Here is a 20603-nt window from a genome sequence, read left to right as displayed (position 1 = left end):
TGGACAAACCACGTGAGCATAGACCTTATCACTGCCTTATAGAGTAGGTATAACAACTTGTATCTAGTAATCATTTCCGGGATGATCTGTGTTAAGGTCACCAGTATGTTTGAAAACATTGCACATGTTCTAAGCATGTTCAATACATACATACTTATATTAATGTCTATATCCAATATAGTGATTGATTGCTAACCTATAGCTTATAAAAAGAATCTCAAGTTTATAATTCATATTCGCCTTTTACATCAATGTGAAAAAGATGGAGTGGTCTTATCTTTTTTCTATTGGTGCAGGGAACCACAAGGCACATAAATACAACGGAACTTCATTTGGAGATAATTTATGAATCATACCAGTCCATAGACATTTATTTAACTAGGCCAAAATTAAATCCTCCTGTTTGCTTCGCCGTAGTCGGGTAAAAAGCAAAATAAAGTTTGAAATTCTAACTAATATTATAAATGCGAAGTAAGTTTCTTTGTTTATTACCTCTTCTGTTATCTACCGAACTATAAGAGCCTGGAGTAGGACATAGGGTAACTTTAAATCAGATAACCTAAATTCTCGTGGGATTTGCGACTGTGTATTCTTTTGTAGGTAGCGCATAATTATAATATTAATCAGGTATAGTACCTAACTCAATAAAACGACTGTTAAGTAACAACCTTTTTATTATACACTGAAGTTATTATAAAGGAATTATAAAAGCAGCCGCGCTAAAAAAAACTTAGATGCAGTGCGAAGTGTTAGCGATTACAAAATTAAGTCTTGTGTACCTATTAATAACCAATAAATTCGACAATTTGTTCCCAGAACACTGCGAAATTGTGCTAAATTATAACAATTTATAAATTACAAAAAAAAACTTTTGTCTTTTACGTACCTTAGACTAGATTGTTGCATGAAATGTGTTTGTTTTTCATTTTTTTTGTGTGGAATCATGAAATCAAAACAAAAAAGAACAAAGGAAACAGGTTAGAACATTATGAAAATAAAAAATATTGTGCGTACATACGTATTTTAAAAAATAGTATTTATTACGTGTAAGTAGTTTAAAAACTTAAACATAATATATGTTTATTTATTTCTGCTGTTTTTTTTCTTGCATGTACATTCTACTTCTCTTAAGTGGATACAAAGTTTAAGCAGACCTGGCAGGTCTACAAATTTTACAATAAGCACAACATTTTTGAAAATGTCAACTAAAATCTAAAGTTGGGTTAATTATGTAATATTGGGATATTTTTATGTATATAACAACTTTATTTTTTTAAGTTTCATTTTTATGTTAGCGGGAAAATTAATGGTTTCGGATCAATGTTTAAAAGAATTAGTTAGATAATTATGTTTTGGATTATGAAGAATGGATAGTATGTTGTTAAATAATTGGTCGCTTCCCCGTTTATTCCTGTCTATGTTACAGTATACAGATACAGATGTATTACAGCTTTTCTTATCTGTTTTTAGAGTAAAAATGTGTTTAAATAAATAAATTATTAAATATCCAAACGCTTTTATTAAATATTTTTCTTAAATTAAAAACTACAAACAGATAATAAATTAAGTGAAATTAGTGCGAAATTCTTTTTATCGAAATATTTATTGCGAACGGCACAGGCAAATTCTTTGGCACTACATTCGCGGAAATTAAAAAAAGTAAGAGATTTCCAAATAAAAAAAAAATATTATCACAATTCGTCGATATTGCAACTGTACAGATTACTCCTTAATCGATTCACTAAAATCAATCGATGATCGCTGTGATTTCCTCGGATTTGAATCAACTGACCCTGCCGATTATGTTACCGAAAATGACCGCTGCGCAGATCATAACGCCTAGACCTGTTATTATTTGATTTGGTTCTAATGCTATTTTATGTTTCCCATCTTCCTCTCTTTCTCTCTCCACTTCGTCTAGATCGTGATGGACCACAGACAGTGCCTTTGCTAGCTCGGCGTCAGATTTGGCGCTAGTTTGAGACGCGACGACAACGATTTTCTTTAAGTCCTTCATGTGCTTTTCTATTATTTCGTCTTGGTGGTGAAGGTGATCTGTAATTGAAAAGAAAAATAAAAACCGTAGTCTGATATGAAAAATAGATAGGATGTGTAGCATCTGTCAATAGAATTTTTCAATTTATGCGGCACCAAATTAGGATGAAGTCGTTTTTGAAATAATCAAAATAATGTTAGAAAAATAAGCGTTAATTATGTAAAAAAATAAAACGCGAGGTTAGCTAAGTTTGCGGTGAATTTATAAATGAATTTTATGACAGTTGATTGACCAATTGTCATCAAGTCAAGATCTAATTGTAACTTTGAGAAATAAGGGGAAATATTTATATGATATAACATATACCTAGGTAGTTAACTTACCAATAAGAGATGACTGTTTCGTGACTAGATAATTGATATTGTCCTGCATTTGTTTCAAATTCGATGCTAACTGCTCCTGCAATTTGGAAAACAAACGTGTTAACTATATTTTTTATATAATCTTCAGGACAGAAAGTCCGCGGGGAAAAGATGTATTATGGCCGCCTATAACAGAGCGAGCGAGCCTTCAATGTAGAGAGGTGGGAGTCGATGGGGAAGGCCTATATTCAGCGGTGGACTCATATCTATACTATTATTATAAAGCTGAAGAGTTTGTTTGTTTGAACGCGCTAATCTCAGAAACTACTGGTTCGAATTGAAAAATTATTTTTGAGTTGAATAGACCATTTATCGAGGAAGGCTTTAGGCTATATAACATCACGCTAGAACTATAAGGAATAAAGAAGTAATGGAAAATGTGAAAAAAAAAAACGGGGAAAATTATTCATCCTTGACGGCTTCAGTAATGCCCAAAATAACTATTCCACGCGGACGAAGTAGCTGTGCCCGCTAGTAACTAATATGATCATGATGATAACTATTTATAGACTAACTTTACTACGTATATCATTCAATTAAAAATGGGTGGGAAGACCTAGACGAACGTATCTTGATCAAATAAAGGACGTCCTGGTAAAGTGTCAGGACAAAAGTACCCGAAACCGCCGAGCTTGCATGAAGAGAGTTATGAATGTGGATGAAGCTAAGGAAGTATGCAGAGATCGTGGCAAGTGGAAAGAGGTCTCTGCATACCCCCTCCGGGAAAGAGGCGTGATTTTATGTATGTATGTAAAAATGGGTAAGTATTACAATTCGCGAAAGCCTGTAGGTTATCTGGGTAACAAATATCTGGCAATGCCGCCTCCGCCGGGCCAGGGTACAAGGAGCAGACCGAAGGAAACTTGACTTGACGACGTTATAGATAATATGCGTGCCGATGGTCTAAAAGCTGAAGACTTCGCAGGCCGGAAAAAGTGGAAAGAATAATTCAGGAAAGCGGACCAAAGGCCCTGGAGCACTCGTGGAGGGTGCAACTGGGAATGCGCAAAGATGAGAGAGAGAGAGAGAGAGAGATAGTATGTATATTATTATTGATTGTACTATTTGCCGTGTGGTTCCCGGCACCAATACAAAAAAATAATAGGACCACTCCATCTCTTTCCCATGGATGTCGTAAAAGGCGACTAAGGGATAGGCTTATAAAATTGCGATCCTTTTTTATAGGCGATGGGCTAGCAATCTATCACTATTTGGATCTCAATTCCATCGTTAAGCCGAGCAGCTAAACGTGGCCATTCAGTCTTTTCGGGACTATTGGCTCTGTCTACCCCGTACGGGATATAGACGTGACTATACGTATGTATGTATGTATGTGCTATTTACAGAAAAAGAATACTACTATTCTGTGAAAACGTTATCGGACCGAACGATGACAAACGTAACACCAGACATACTACGTACGTATACACACACATGCGCACACGCATTGCATCGCTTACTTAGTTTATTTTAAACTTACTCGATTGTAGTATTTTGGGAAGTGCTGAAATAACAAAAACCTAATCTGTCTTTACTAAAAACTTCAGAATAATGATTACGAATGAGATGGGACGGTAAAAATAGTAAATAAATCTTATATATAATATATAAAATTCTCGTGTCACAACGTTTATCTCCATACTCCTCCGAAAAGGCTTTACCGATTTTAACCAAACTTTGCATGCATCAGTAGGTCTGACAATCGGCTAACATCTATTTTTCATACCCCTAAGTGTTAAGGGTTGTCCACCCTTAACATTTTTTAACTAGAAATTACTTAAAAATGATTTATATGGCAAAACAACGTTTGCCGGGACAGCTAGTAAAATATATACGGGACAAATTACACATATTGAGTTAGCCTCGAAGTAAGTTCGAGACTTGTGTTACGAGATACTAACTCGACGATACTATATTTTATAAAAAATACTTAGATGGATAAACATCCAAGACCCAGGCCAATCAGAAAAAGTTCTTTTCTCATCATGCCCTGGCCGGGATTCGAACCCGGGACCTCCGGTGTCACAGACAAGCGTACTACCGCTGAGCCACAGAGGCCGTCGAAAATCGAATATCGAATCGAAAATGTTACAAAAATCATGTCCGATCCGAGCCTAAGGTTAATAAACTTGGGATTCCTCTTGTAAGCGATGGGCTAGCAACCTGTCACTATTTGAATCTCAATTATGTCATTAAGCCAAACAGCTGAACGTGGCCTACTAGTCTTTTCAAGACTGTTGACTCTGTCTTCCCCGCAAGGGATTTAGACGTGATGTATGTCCGATCTAAAAAGGGTATACTAGGCAGAGACTATCACTATATATGTATATATTATTGTATCATTCCATGATCCCTGCATACTTCTTAAAGAGTATTAAACTGTCACATACATAACTATATCACGCTTTTGTCCATTACGAGGTGGACAGAGCCAACAGTCTCAAAAAGACAAGGCTGCTTTCGACTGAATGGCTTGAAAATAGGTTTGAGATTCATATAGTTACAGATTGCCAGCCCATCGCCTTATAGAAGATTCTCAAGTTAATATGCTTTTCTCTCGTTATGTAACATCCTTGTAATATAATAAAAATCAAAATATAAATATATATTCGGGACAAATTACACAGATTGAGTTAGCCTCGAAGTAAGTTCGAGACTTGTGTTACGAGATACTAACGCAACGATAAGTACTATATTTTATAATAAATACTTATATAGATAAACATCCAAGACCCAGGCCAATCGGAAAACGTTCTTGTCCCATCATGCCCTGACCGGGATTCGAACCCGGGACCTCCGGTGTCACAGACAAGCGTACTACCGCTGAGCCACAGAGGCCGTCAAATAGAAACAATATTTATTGATTTTTCCAATAACATGCGTCACACAGTAGGTACATTATACTAATAAATGAACGTGTTACCTGATATTATATATATAACCGTGTGGTTCCCGGCACCAATACGAAAAAGAATAGGACCACTCCATCTCTTTCCCATGGATGTCATAAAAGGCGACTAAGGGATAGGCTTATAAAATTGCGACCCTTTTTTTTTCAGGCGATGGGCTTGCAACCTGTCACTATTTGGATCTCAATTCCATCATTAAGCAGAGCAGCTGAAGTCTTTTCGGGACTATTGGCTCTGTCTACCCCGCAAGGGATATAGACGTGACTATATGTATGTATGTTACCTGATATGCGAATTCTGTCTTCATAGCGTCCGCTATATCCGCCCTGTTGGCCGCGCCGGCGCCCGCCCCGCCGGCTATTGTATACAGCACGCTGCAAATATTATACACTAATATACAAAACTGTATATGTATGTGTACGTACATTCATATAGTCACTTCTATATCCCTTACGGAGTAAACAGAGCCAACAGTCTTGAAGACTGACAGGCCACGTTATGCTTTTTGGATTGATAATAGATTTGAGATTCAAATAGTAACAGGTTGCTAGCCCATCGCCTAGAATTCGAATAGTGTAAAGTATAGAATTAGTTCATGTATGTATATACTAATATTATAATATTATAAAGCTAGCGCTAATATCAGGAACTACTGGTTCGAATTGAAAAATTCTTTTTGTGTTGAATAGACCATTTATCGAGGAAGGCTTTAGGGTATATAACATCACGCTGCAACTATTAGGAGCGAAGAAATAATGGAAAATTTGAAAAATACGGGGAAAATGATTCACCCTTGAGGGCTTCAATGATGCTCAAAATAACTATTCCACGCGCGGTTCCAGTCGCGGGCACAGTATATTGTCAAAAAAAATATTCATAATGTGAAAACATTAAGTTTTTTTTTATCTAACACTTCACACCTGGCACTGCGCGCCATCTGCTGCTCCATCATCTCGCGGAACTCCGTCATCTTCATGTGGTTGTTGATGGTGGACCCGGCGATTCCCAGCACTGTGCCTGGTGGGAAATTAAAAAAGATATCACTATAATAAATATATAATATGAAGAGAGTTATGAATGTGGATGAAGCAAAGGAAATATGCAGAGATCGTGGCAAGTGGAAAGAGGTAGTCTCTGCCTACCCCTCCGGGAAAGAGGCGTGATTTTATGTATGTATGTATGTATGTATGTATGTCACTACAGGTACTATACTAGCGACCCGCTCCCGGCTACGCACAGGTAACGTTAATTGATATAAACTTTCCTCATAAAACCCTCTTTTAAACGGGATCAAAATTCGACCAGAAATTTCAGATATTAAATAAATAAATAATATGGGACAAATTACACAGATTGAGTTAGCCTCGAAATAAGTTCGAAACTTGTGTTACGAGATACTAACCCAACGATAATTTTATAATAAATACTTATATTGATAAACATCCAAGACCCAGACCAATCAGAGAAAGTGCGTTCCTCAACATGCCCTGTCCGGGATTCCAACCCGGGACCTCCGGTGTCACAGACAAGCGCACTACCGCTGCGCCACAGAGAGATATTATTCATTACTAGCCTATCGCTTAAAGACGAGACGCAACGCGACTGGAAACTACGTGATGCGACACGATGCGATGCGATACGATGCGATGCGATCTTACAACAAATAAGCCGGGCTTAACGTGGCGTTAATGAATTAATCGACTTTATTTTCCCGATCGCGACTTGGAAGTAAAAAAAAATATTAAGAAAAAAAAGGACTTAACATGGACAACTAAATGATCCAATTAGGGTACAGTTAATTTTTTTTGTGACAAGGCACTTTCAATAATCACATCTTTATCCCTTGCGGGGTAAACAGGGATACACGTTTTGAAAAGACTGAAAGGCCTCGTTTAGGGCTATGGCTTAATGATGGAATTGAGATAAAAAATTATGACAGGTTGCTAGCCCATCGCCTACCAGAGGAATCTCAAGTTTATTACCCGTTCCCTTAATAATACGTGCCGGCCTCTGCGGCGCAGCGGTAGTACGCTTGTCTGTGACACCGGGGGTCCCGGGTTCGAATCCCGGCCGGGGCATGATGAGAAAAGAACTTTTTCTGATTGGCCTGGGTTTTGAATGTTTATCTATGTAAGTATTTATTATAAAATATAGTATCGTTGAGTTAGTATCTCGTAACACATGTCTCGAACTTATTTGAGGCTAACTCAATCAGTGTAATTTGTCCCGTAAATACAATTTATTTATTTATACACTGTTGTGCTGTATTGTGTGCGTATGTATGTATTTAATACGCGAACAATCTTACTATACTATACGAGACATCTCAAACAAGATAAAAACACTATCAGGTCACGTCCAATTTAACTGTTCCTCTTTAGATAATAAAGCAAAGTTATGTAATTTAATTTGTATATTTTAAATGATAGCCGCATAAATCAATATATTTGGACAAGTTGGACAGATTTATCTAGTGTTCCGCGAATTCGAATTGAAATTAACTAAGTTTATTAGCTTTTCCCTTGATACACTTTTACAATCTGCATGATAAGAGAAGCAGCTGGTACAATACACATTACGTTTTCTTTTAGCTACCAGACCAGTGACAGTCTTAGTCGCTTTTTGTTGAAATCCATAAGAAAGAGATGGAGTGATCCTAATCTAAAATATCGGTAATCACACAAACATACATATATACATACAATAATCACGACTATGCTTGCGGGGTAGACAGAGCCAACCGTCTTGAAAAGACTGATACGCAAGATCCAGTTGTTTGGCTCAATGATAGAATTGAGATTCAATCAAATATCAACAAGTTGCCAGCCCATCGCCTCAAAGAGGAATCCCAAGTTTATAAGCCTTAGTCCCCTTTTACGAGATCCGCGGTAAAGAGATGGAGTGGTCCTAATTTAACGTGCCGGGAATCACAAGGCATACAGCCTTCTACCAATAACTATTTATATACCTACATACATACATAAAATCACGCTTTTCTCCCGGAGGGGTAGGCAGAGACTAATTGAACTAATAACTATTTACCAAATCATTATTTGAATACTGTTTTAGGGTGATGGAAAACATGATGAGACATTCAAAGAACTTTCTGGCCAGAGATCATGACAAGAAGAAAAATGTAGTCTCCGCCTATCACACCGGGAAAGAGCCATGATTAATGTTATTATTATGTGCCGTGTGATTCCCAGCACCAATAAAAAAAAGAATAGGACCACTCCATCTCTTTCCCATGGATTTCGTAAAAGGCGACTAAGGGGTAGGCTTACAAACTTGGGATTCTTCTTTTAGGCGATGGGCTAGCAACCTGTCACTATTAGGATATCAATTCTATCATCAAGCCAAATAGCTGAACGTGGCCTATCAGAGTCTATACAAGACCGTTGGCTCTGTCTACCCCGCAAGGGATATAAACGTGACCATATGTATATATGTATGTTAAGCGGCACTCACCAAATATAGAAGCGACGATATACCAATACTTGTTCCTCTCAGCGTGCGCCCTCTCCCTCTCGTGACCCAGCTTCACGGCGGCGCTCATCGTCGCGAACAACTCCCGCTCCTCGCGCTCGGCTTCTACGAATTGGTTGCGGAGGGCGCGCGCTTGGATTATCAGCTGTTGGTTTTGGATTTTAATAGGTTACGGCTGATATTTCTTTGAGACTTTTTTGAAAGATTCTAAACAAAAGTTCCGTGTGGTTACCGGCACTATGGAATAGGACCACTCGCATATCTTTTGTGTGGATGTTGTAAAAGGTGACTGAGGGAATAGGCACATTCATCTAGTACACTTAAATGATTTGTTGTTGAATTTGATGATTATATGGCTTAAACAATTCCTTAAATGCAGTTATTTTAATTGTACATAAAAAAAAAACAAAAGTATAGAAGCATTATAATCTCTACTTGCAGTTGACATCTTTAAATTTGTACAATACCTGAATTGATTCAGATTTTTTTTTAAAATGATTTTTTTTTAAAATGATTTTTTTTTAAGAATTTTTTTTGACATTGAATTATTATAAATTATTATAATCATGTTTTGATCCCTTGCAGGATAGTCAGAGCTGACAGTCTCAGAAAGAATGAATGGCCATTTTCAACTGCATGGCTTAACAATTAGTGGCGATCCTATTCTAAAATGCCAGATAGGTACCATACAGACAAAAAAGTATAAGTAGGTACTCAATGAAGTAAAGAATAAAATACCTTATGTTCTTCAGTACACAGATGCAAGTATTTATCATCTCCCTTCATGGTATTCTGCATCTCAGAATGGAGCTCCTTCAGCCGGGCCTCGATATCAGCCAGCTGTCTGCCCAGCTCCCGACGGCGGTCTTGCGCCGCTATGAACTTGTCCTGGAATCAATAAACATACTTAATATTATAAATGATAGTCTGACACATTTTCAAAGCGTAAGTTCTACTGTAAAAGAAATAATGAATGCAGATAGTTTAAGAATAAAAACAAACATAAACAACATGTTTAACATTTTATATGTAAATACATAAAACTAGTTATTGTAATGCTAAATATACTGAATCATACAGATATGGAGATTCAAACTATGGTAAGAAATTGCCAGAGAACTAAAAACATAAAAAAATCACTAGTCAATGTATGTTATTAGCTATTTACTGTAGCTCTGAATGTGGAATGTCAGACTGTTGGCTTTGTCTACCATGTTCGGGACGTAAGTATTTATATAAATAAGTTTAAGCAAGTTAACAGCTTTTATGAGAATTAATGGACAATTATCTGTGCATTGTTTGTTATTCTGTAATATTTTGTTTTTTTAAATATCATCTCAACACACCATTACTACAACTATTTTTGCGACGTTACAAATGCACTTGCACTAGTGCAAATATAACCATAACAAAGAAAAAAAAACATATACGTCAGGAATACATTCCTTAGTCACAAGTATAGGGAAAATAACCTTGAAGTAGAAAAATCTTACTTGCGCTTCGTTGACGGTGTTTTGGAGCGCCAAAATCTCTTCCACCCCAGTAAATTTTTCATATTTTGATACAAGTTCTCGAACTTTTTTTGCTAATGTTTCATGTTTGAATCTTTCGGCCAGTTCCGTGACCCGAGAAGTCGACCCATACTTGGTTAAAATTTGGTCAACTTTTTCTCTGCCTGTACCGCCCATTTGAGATAGGTGGATCTTGTCTTTTAGACGCTGGGCAATTTGACGAAGGCGGTCTGCCATTTTTACATAATTATTACTATTTTGCACTATTTAATTGCATTTTTTGTAACGGAATGATATCATCCCGGACGGGAAGATTTTGTGACATTTGAAGTTGCCAAACCTAAAGAGGTTGTCACTGTCAGTAGTTTGTCAGGCTGACGTGCATTTTTTAGGACGTTTAGTACATAGTCACCAAACAAAATGCCTAAAATTCGAAGTCTTCGAAGTTTTTTTTTTGACACTTTAATGTTATGGTCATAGATCCCAAAAAAAAGAATGTTTGCTTTAATGTCATGTCACTGTCCTGTCCAGTCCATGTCAAATCAAAAACAAAGTAGCGTCTTCGGTAGAGCTGTTCGTTTCGTGATATTTCTAATTTTCTATGCGTAATTCCAAGAATCCGAATTGTTTCTTTACAATAGGGATGTGACATTGCTGATAAAAAATCGATTTTTATGTAATCGATTTATTTTTTAAGTATGAAAAATCGATTAACAAATAATCGATTTTTCTTAAGAAAATAATCGATTTTTTTATATTGATAGAATTTTTCCAATTTTTTCAATTTATGTCAAAATAAACGCCATATACATTATATCAATAGATTTATTCATTAAAAATAAACAACAGAATCAGTAAGTTCTTATACAGGGTGACATTTAATTCAACTGCATAAATTTAACTGTTAAGTGTACTCATCTAAAAGATATTTAAAAACGTAAAAAGAAAAAAATATCGGTTCATATTTCAGAAAGTACGAAAAAAAATAAAAGTATCAAAATCCACGATCCTAAATACGTAATATCACCCCGGCCGGCGGAAAAGCGACGCGTAAGATTCAGAGGTCAACAACACAATGCATTCAGCTGAGCGATCTCGACAACTCTGTACTTTACTTGATCTTGATACTAGAAAAATAATTTATTTTTCAGACATTTATTTACATGTATAGTTTTAAATTATTTTTGTTGTTCTTAATAAAGCGTGTGACGTAGTTTTTGAGGGTTTTTTAAATGTGAAAATGATGAAGTTTAATTTAAATAAAAATAGGCTCAAACGGCTCAGAAGCATGGGTATAGTCTATGTTTAAAAGGATGCAGTTGTTTTAAATGTCACCCTGTATAATCAACACAAATTAAAGTTTTTAACAATCAAGTTTGAAAAATGAAGTTTCAGCAACGAATAATGAATAAAATATCAACCGAATGTCGGTAAAATACTGTCGACTAATTCCATCTAGAGAATGTTTGATTAAATTAATCATCTAAACTGTTTTAAGAGCACAGAAAGAATGCACAGGTGGCGTTAATGTAATATTATGGAGCTATGATAGTATTCTTTGGCAGTTCGCGTTCCGGGCTCAAAGCCAGAAGACAAAAACATAATTTCGGAGTGCATTTATTGGATGATTAAAAAAATCGATTTTTAATCGATTATTAATTTTAAAAAAATCAAGTATAAAAATCGATTTTTACTTAAAAAAAATCGATTTTTAATCGATTTTTTCCATAATCGATTTTTTTTTCACATTCCTACTTTACAAAGTTGGCTAATAATAAGGACAGTATATCTAACGAAATACTTGATTGAAAATGCAAGACGGTACGTATCTTAATTCCAAAATAAATACTTCAATTAGGTATTCCAATTTCAACCTGATTTCCCTCCGAACTCTTCAGATTTAGAAGTCACGGGTATCTCAAGGAGCGGTCGAGTCAGGAAGAAAAGCTCCAAATTGATGGATTTCGAGTCACCTGATGATATAGAGGCGAGGTACCGGAGGCAGACCCCAGTCAAGTCGTTCATGGGGTTCAAGCAAGAAGAGACTGCCGATTTTCAGCAAGAGCCTCCACCTGCAAGGCCTATGGAAGATGCGGGCGCAGCTACTGCATCAGGCAGTGAATCTGATTATTATGAGAACAATGGAGAAAATGTTGAGAGGTAATTTGAAATCACTTTAGATAGGTATTTACATTTTACTGAAACTAATGGAATATGCCAATCATATTCCATCAAACAACTTTTCCTTTGTTTTCCTAAAAGATGCAGAATCCTTTCATTTGTTTTAATATTTCATAACAGTTTGGTATAGAATAGATTTACTTTATCAAGAGGAAAAAGCTTAACTTCATGAAGTAGTTATTAACCAATTCATTGCGGATGACGCCAATGAGCGTCATTGATTAAAAGAAATCAATGACGCTCATTGGCGTCATCCGCAATGAATCGGTTAAAGTTACTTCAGATAATCGCCTTTCAGTCTATTCAAGACTGCTGGACGTGTTTTCCCCACAAGGAATATAGACGTCACGATATAAAATTTGTACAAACACAAAATTTCTTTCAGTATGGAATCAGACAGCTCGGTGTCAGATGATGGCTCTGCTCGGACTCCAGCCAACTCCCTCTACATGATGGAGAAGAATAACAAGAAGAAGTTGATAGTCAAGGATGGCAGGGTCGTGGGCCGGGCTAAAGCTCAGAGGAAAGATAAGGGTAAACTGTCTGAACTAATTTAATAATAAAAAGAAAGTTTGAGACTAAATAATAATAAATATTTATATACAAAAACAACCAAGACCCAGGCCAATCAGAGAAGATAGTTCTTTTCTTATCATGTTCGAACCGTTGAACTGATTTTGATGAAGTTTCAAATGTATGGAGGATCTGTAAAATAGAATTTTTAAATTAAAAGGGCATCAAAATAGGTCAAGTAAATATATTGAGTAATTCACAATTTCATCAAAATTATAGAAAATTTCGTGTTAGTGAGGTTTAAGTTATTCTTTTGCAGGCAAAACCCGTATCACAGCGTACATGCTGTGGGCCAAGGAGGCCCGTAACGAGCTGCTGAGGAAGCACCCCGACATGGACTTTTCAGCCATCTCCAAACGTCTCGGGGAAATGTGGGCCAATGTTAGTACTTACAGAAGTTGAGGTGTCAGAGACACATAAACTTAATTACCAAATAGTTTTTCCTCACAGGGTAGACAGAGCCGAAAGTAACATAACATCTTGTTCAGCAGTAAAGGGTTCATCGTTTTTTAATCATTTTCAGACAATTTTAACAAAAATCATGAAATGTCACATGAACTCCTTTCCTATTGAGTTTAACGTGGACATTTAATTCTTCATTAAGCCAATTAATGGACGACCCCATAGCCTAATGATATAATAATTGAGATTCATAAATTGTGACAGGTTGCTAGCTACCGAGATTTAAAAGAAGAAAGCCTTCTTCTTAATTTATTTAAATATTATATACTAAGAGAAGATTTAGATTAAGAGAAGTTTTATAAGCAGTTGGCACATATTTTGTTTCTTCGCTTGGCTTGGCAATAAATCTTAAAATTTACATTGTTTCAGGTAAACTACAACGAGCGGTACTCGTGGCGTCGCAAGGCCAAGCGGTACGCCATACAGAATGAGAAGCAGGCCAATCAGCTGAACAAGATCATCTCGAATCCAAGTGAGAACACTCACTATATTCATACATACATACATACATAAAATACGCCTCTTTCCGGAGGGGTAGGCAGAGACTACCTCTTTCCACTTGCCATGATCTCTGCATACTTCCTTCGCTTCATCCACATTCATAACTCTCTTCATGCAAGCTCGCTATATTCCTCCAAGAAAATTGCAACCACTTTCGACGCACTTTGACATTCTTGGATACACTAACATATAGTTTCGAGTATTAGGTACAAAATAAGTTACAAATGGTGTAGATAACTGTACACCATTTGTAACTTATTTTGTAATATAAAACACAGTTATAATGTCAATCCAATCGCACATTCGTTTATTGTTTGCAACAAATGTTTAAAAGTGATATGTGCCACAGATCATAATACAGGCAGGTGACGTCACCGACACCTTTGCAGCGCCATATTGTCAAAGTAGCGTTTTGGCGCGCTATTGAAATATTGTTTTTTTTCAGCGAATAAGTACCAAAATTAAAAATACAACTTTTATTAAGTTTTTTAACTCCTACTAAATAATATAAACTGTTTTTTTAAACATTTGTCAAACAGCCTATTGAATAATACGTATAAAAAATCTTCCATATAAATATAAATGATTGTGTGTTCAGTATGTAATGTATCCCACAGACGTTCGCAGCGCCCACCCCGGGCCGGGCCGGCCGCCCGCCAGGGGCAAGCCGAGCCCCCCCGCACCTGCGCCGGCGCCGCAGGCTGCTGTGGTAACACTCACATACATATGGTCACGTCTATATGCCCTGGGGGGGTAGACAGAGCCAATAGTCTTGAAAGGACTGCATGGCCACGTTCAGCTATTTGGCTTAATGATAGAATTGAGATTCAAATAGTGACAAGTTGCTAGCCCATCGCCTAAAAGAAGAATCCCAAGTTTGTTAGCTTATCCCTTAGTCGCCTTTAACGACATCCATGGGAAAGAGATGAAGTGGTCCTATTATTTTTTGTATTGGTGCCACACGGCACCTGTGGCTGTGGTAACACTATTTCGTTGTTTGGTGTTTAAGATGATCTTACGGTGAGGGAAAACATCGTCAGGAAACCTGAACATTCAGGCAACTGGATGGACCATGATCGATCCAATACGGGTTAGGTTCCCCTGCGAAGGTTGCGGAGGTCAGATGGCAGTCGATTTGTGTAAAAACCTGACTCACACAATCCAAGCTCCATGGTCAAAGGCATACCCCGGGCTCCTCTCCAGAGTGATGTTTATGTACTTACTGTAATTTATATGTACGCCTACAGCTCCGCTTGAGTAATACCAATATCCTCTTAATCATCTCTTAGCCAGCCTTGGACTACATTTGAACCCACATGCCACATTTCATATCTTTATTCCTAACCAGAAGTTTGGACTGTGGGCTGATATTTCAGTCAATTAATTAACTTTCTCTGACGACACCTAAAAATGTATCTTACAAACCAAATATTTCCCGTACAGACTAGTATCGCCGCGCGAGTTGAGCAGACTGCCCCCGGGGCGGGGCGCGCGCCCGGCTGCGGCGCCGCCGACACCGCCGCGCACCTGCGGCTGCTGGGGGAGAGCCTCGCCATCATCGGGCAGCGGCTCAAGGAGCACGAGGTGACTGTTACAGCAGCAGAGGTCGTCATCAGACACCGCCGCGCACCTGCGGCTGCTGGGGGAGAGCCTCGCCATCATCGGGCAGCGGCTCAAGGAGCACGAGGTGACTGTTACAGCAGCAGAGGTCGTCATCAGACACCGCCGCGCACCTGCGGCTGCTGGGGGAGAGCCTCGCCATCATCGGGCAGCGGCTCAAGGAGCACGAGGTGACTGTTACAGCAGCAGAGGTCGTCATCAGACACCGCCGCGCACCTGCGGCTGCTGGGGGAGAGCCTCGCCATCATCGGGCAGCGGCTCAAGGAGCACGAGGTGACTGTTACAGCAGCAGAGGTCGTCATCAGACACCGCCGCGCACCTGCGGCTGCTGGGGGAGAGCCTCGCCATCATCGGGCAGCGGCTCAAGGAGCACGAGGTGACTGTTACAGCAGCAGAGGTCGTCATCAGACACCGCCGCGCACCTGCGGCTGCTGGGGGAGAGCCTCGCCATCATCGGGCAGCGGCTCAAGGAGCACGAGGTGACTGTTACAGCAGCAGAGGTCGTCATCAGACACCGCCGCGCACCTGCGGCTGCTGGGGGAGAGCCTCGCCATCATCGGGCAGCGGCTCAAGGAGCACGAGGTGACTGTTACAGCAGCAGAGGTCGTCATCAGACACCGCCGCGCACCTGCGGCTGCTGGGGGAGAGCCTCGCCATCACCGGGCAGCGGCTCAAGGAGCACGAGGTGACTGTTACAGCAGCAGAGGTCGTCATCAGACACCGCCGCGCACCTGCGGCTGCTGGGGGAGAGCCTCGCCATCATCGGGCAGCGGCTCAAGGAGCACGAGGTGACTGTTACAGCAGCAGAGGTCGTCATCAGACACCGCCGCGCACCTGCGGCTGCTGGGGGAGAGCCTCGCCATCATCGGGCAGCGGCTCAAGGAGCACGAGGTGACTGTTACAGCAGCAGAGGTCGTCATCAGACACCGCCGCGCACCTGCGGCTGCTGGGGGAGAGCCTCGCCATCATCGGGCAGCGGCTCAAGGAGCACGAGGTGACTGTTACAGCAGCAGAGGTCGTCATCAGACACCGCCGCGCACCTGCGGCTGCTGGGGGAGAGCCTCGCCATCATCGGGCAGCGGCTCAAGGAGCACGAGGTGACTGTTACAGCAGCAGAGGTCGTCATCAGACACCGCCGCGCACCTGCGGCTGCTGGGGGAGAGCCTCGCCATCATCGGGCAGCGGCTCAAGGAGCACGAGGTGACTGTTACAGCAGCAGAGGTCGTCATCAGACACCGCCGCGCACCTGCGGCTGCTGGGGGAGAGCCTCGCCATCATCGGGCAGCGGCTCAAGGAGCACGAGGTGACTGTTACAGCAGCAGAGGTCGTCATCAGACACCGCCGCGCACCTGCGGCTGCTGGGGGAGAGTCTCTTCTTTTCTAAAGAGGTGGAAACCACGGCAAATGTAAACGGCATAAAAAAGTAACCTTGTATAAATCACTGTTACCCAGGGCCGCAGTGTCAGGCTCCCTAGGCAACGTTCAGCTGTATGGCTTAATGATGGAATTAAGATTCAAATAGTGACAGAATGCTAGCCCATCGCCTACAAGAGGAATACTTTATAAGGCTATCCTTTAATCGCCTTTTACGAGGTCCCATCCTAAAGTGTGAAATGTCGCAGGGCCAGATAGCGGTGTCGGGCTAATGGCTTAAAACTGAGATTCATATACTTTATAAGGCTTTCCCTTAATCGCCTTTTACGACGTCCCAACCTAAAGTATCAATTGTCGCAGGGCCAGATAGCGGTGTCGGGATCCCTTAATCGCCTTTTACGAGGTCCCATCCTATCATGGAGTGTAATGTCGCAGGGCCAGATAGCGGTGTCGGGCTCGCTGTCGGTGCTGCTGGACACGCTGCTGTGCTCGCTGGCGCCGCTGCTGTGCGTGGCGCGCGCGCTGCCGCCCGTGGCGCCGCCCGCGCGCCTGCTGCAGGCCACGCTGCAGGACATCGCCTACATCATGCCCGGCCTCTGAATATACTGTTAGGTAGGAGGTTCCCACAACCTGATCTAATGTAATTTGTAGTTGCCCAATAAATGCTTTTTTTTTTTTTACTGTTGGTTGTCACTGTGAATAAACGAGGTTGCGTGAAGTGCAGAGATGAGAGAGAATATGGGTTCCCGCAGCCTACACTGTATACTTACCGAATACCTTTCAGTGCTGCAGGACATCGCCTACGTCATGCCCGGCCTCTAGGCCCGTGGAGCGCCGCGGCGTGATCGCTATGAATATACCTGTTTGTTTGTAATATCTTTATTGCAATAGGCCTGTGTCGTAAATTTCAAGAATAGCTTATTTCGATACTTTAGTGTTTGTTTTACCCCAAGAATATAATATTTCATGATAAAAATTATATTTAAAACACATATTTTAAGTTTAAAACTAAAAATATTTTTAATCTGACGTAAAAACACAGGAAAGTGTCATGGCGTCGTGAATGACGACACATAGTGGCAAGCGATTGTGTTCACTTACGGCAAAAGTTGTTTTGTTTAAATAAAAATGGAAACTTCGTATTTTAAAAATTGAATAGTGCACCAGTGTCCAATAACAAGTATAAAAACTTCGACTAAAATATTGATACGTGTTCCGGTGAACCAAAAAATGCGAAGAAAGTAGTTAAAGCTGGGATGGTGCTCATTGTTTGTTTATCAACAACATCGAGAATGTATTCTATGAAGATCATTTCGGCATAAGAATGATAAAATATAAAGTAGTGACAACATATTCAACTTGTACATCTAAAGAACAACCAAAGCTTTATTTGTTTTAAAACAACAATGCAACATTTGTTTTGAGGTTACATTGTCTCAAATTTGTATTATGTTAAAACACAGCCTTTATATTTAATACTAACCTCAAAATCTATTAATTGGTGTACATTTCTTCAAATAATAATTGACTGCGTGCTAAAGTGAAATACAAGTGAAATTTATAATAAGCAGTATTTAAGTATTGTTTAGGTATACTTACATAGAAATTTTAACATTACGAAATTCCGATGAACAAACGTCTGTGTTCGACGCGAAAACATTATAAGCATAACAGCGTAAATTTTAGGTAAATTATTGCTGTTCGCTTTTCTAAATCCAAGTTCCATGGCAGTTTATGCTAGTATTATTCTATGTAGGTAGAAATAACACTCTCAAGTTATCGAAAAATGATATTAACAGAAATTAAACAAAGTTACTTGTGCTGTTGTATTAAAAATTTGACCAAGCCTCAACAACAACTATGACGCATATCACCATGTGACGTAATACGTTCTGATTGGCGTTCACAGCCAGAGGGGACCGGGGGGAAATTTATTTGATTTTAATTTGTAAAAATAACAATAATCTTAAATTTTTATGTGGAATTCTTTCGGTTTTCCTTGTTTAAATATAACAATTTACGCCTAGAAACATTCATCCATTGGTTTCATTGTTAGTGGACACAAGCCTATTTACACAGTAACGAGACAATAGTACATGTATTTAACTACGTCGTGTACGGAGTTTAGGGAGGTTGGTTGTAATTGATATAAATAAACAATATTATCGTATCGTATGGACTTTTAATGACTATTTTCGATACGATTCGATCTTACGGTGTAGACAGAGCCAGCAGTCTTGAAGATGTTGTAACGCCGCGGTTAGCTGTATAACCCAATGATGTATACTCGTATGTGATTCAAATAGTGACGGGTTGCTAGCCCGCTTATATGAATCCTAAATTGATAGGCCTTTGAGTTTTACTATACACAGATAGTACGGATGTCCTACCATACTGTTCAGAGGAACAAGAGGGAACGCACAAATATTACTATTTTAATAAAACAAATTGGGATTCTGTCCTGACTGTTGGCTCTATCTACCTCGCAAAGGATATAAACGTATATATGTTATATATGATAGAAATAAAAACAAAAATAAATTTATATCACGTTTATTTCACTGAAAAAATCTATGTACAGATTTAACACGAGATCTTAGAGTTAAAATGAGTCTTACACAAATGCAACACTGTTGAAGCTCCTATTCATCCTCTTTTGAGCCGCGTTGACGCAATGCACGCGTCCGATTGTGTTTTGTTTTTTCTCTTTTCCATTTACGAATATAGTCAAATTTTATTCAAAAACAGCTCCGTATTTTTATTTTACAAATCCCAAAAATAATAAGCGACACTTCAAGACATGGTCCAGGATCGTAGCCGGATACCATTTTAAGGATCAGCTATTTATATATTTATTGGAAAAATCTCCATCAAGACTGAAAGTTTGGACGGAAAAATTGGCCATTACATACAATCTGCGGAGTCATTTTGCAAGGAAATATTTTGTGTGGTGTTGAGCGTATTCATTCAATATAGGTAGTATAACCCAACACTCTAAAGGTATTTTCATCCAGCAGGTTAGTAAATAAGTTTTTATTAATATTATATAACTTATTTAGGTCATTTTATTTCATTCAAATACCCATTACGCTGTGAACAAAAATCAATTTTGTAGTAACTTTGTTCTACAATTATTTCGTTGAATTAAGACTAAATTGTACTTGAAATAGGTATTGTGTGCATAAAAGCAACATTATTTAGTTTAATTCGTTATAAAATTTGCGAAATATTGATAATTTAAATTGTTTGTTCACATCATTTAATTTTCGCGCGTGGGTTCATATTTTTTCGCATTCCATTCCAATTTCAAATCAGTCTATTTTTTATGTGTCGTTTAATTACAGCTGTTTTATTTCTTAATATTATTTAATTTGTGTTTAATGTCAACATATTTCATTGCCTCTCACGTAAAGGTAAATTAAGAGTAAAAATTAAAAAATATATTTTACTATTCAATTGTAATAAAAGATAATATTAAGTTGCTATTTACATACCTTGTAATAATACAGATTACTAAGTACATACATTGTGCAGTTTGCAGTTTTATAATACAGTTTTCTTTTTTACT

At 38.8% G+C, this 20603-nt stretch overlaps 2 protein-coding genes across 5 annotated transcripts; one reads left to right on the top strand and one right to left on the bottom strand.

Moving 5' to 3' along the window:
• Nucleotides 1-656: 656 nt before the first annotated feature.
• On the bottom strand, nt 657-10673 carry LOC106130054 (mitochondrial potassium channel). The gene is made up of 7 exons (XM_013328813.2): nt 10307-10673; nt 9552-9701; nt 8796-8958; nt 6248-6344; nt 5611-5701; nt 2380-2455; nt 657-2055 (listed from the first exon to the last, which is right to left on the bottom strand). Exons 1-7 carry the CDS (start codon nt 10559-10561, stop codon nt 1784-1786), a joined length of 1104 nt encoding a protein of 367 aa, XP_013184267.1. The 5' UTR covers nt 10562-10673; the 3' UTR covers nt 657-1783.
• Nucleotides 10674-10881: 208 nt separating this feature from the next.
• Nucleotides 10882-19205, top strand: LOC106130053 (HMG box-containing protein 4). Of its 4 annotated transcripts, none has more exons than XM_060952975.1 (10): nt 10882-10962; nt 12087-12145; nt 12223-12484; nt 12891-13039; nt 13338-13459; nt 13910-14012; nt 14659-14750; nt 15485-15625; nt 17471-17629; nt 17852-19205. In XM_060952975.1, the coding sequence occupies exons 2-10, from the start codon at nt 12136-12138 to the stop codon at nt 17855-17857; spliced, it is 1044 nt and encodes a 347-aa protein (XP_060808958.1). In that variant the 5' UTR covers nt 10882-10962; nt 12087-12135; the 3' UTR covers nt 17858-19205. The 4 variants fall into 4 exon arrangements, with proteins under 4 accessions (XP_060808958.1, XP_060808957.1, XP_060808956.1 ...); XM_060952974.1 differs by having other exon boundaries at nt 17471-17647; nt 17820-19205; XM_060952973.1 differs by lacking the exons at nt 17471-17629; nt 17852-19205 and having other exon boundaries at nt 12229-12484; nt 15485-16496.
• Nucleotides 19206-20603: the final 1398 nt, after the last annotated feature.

Source organism: Amyelois transitella, chromosome 30 (genome assembly GCF_032362555.1).
Source record: "Amyelois transitella isolate CPQ chromosome 30, ilAmyTran1.1, whole genome shotgun sequence".
Classification (NCBI taxonomy): Eukaryota; Metazoa; Arthropoda; class Insecta; order Lepidoptera; family Pyralidae; genus Amyelois; species Amyelois transitella.
Note: the sequence above shows the minus strand (reverse complement) of the source record. Positions and strands in the feature narration are given on the sequence as shown.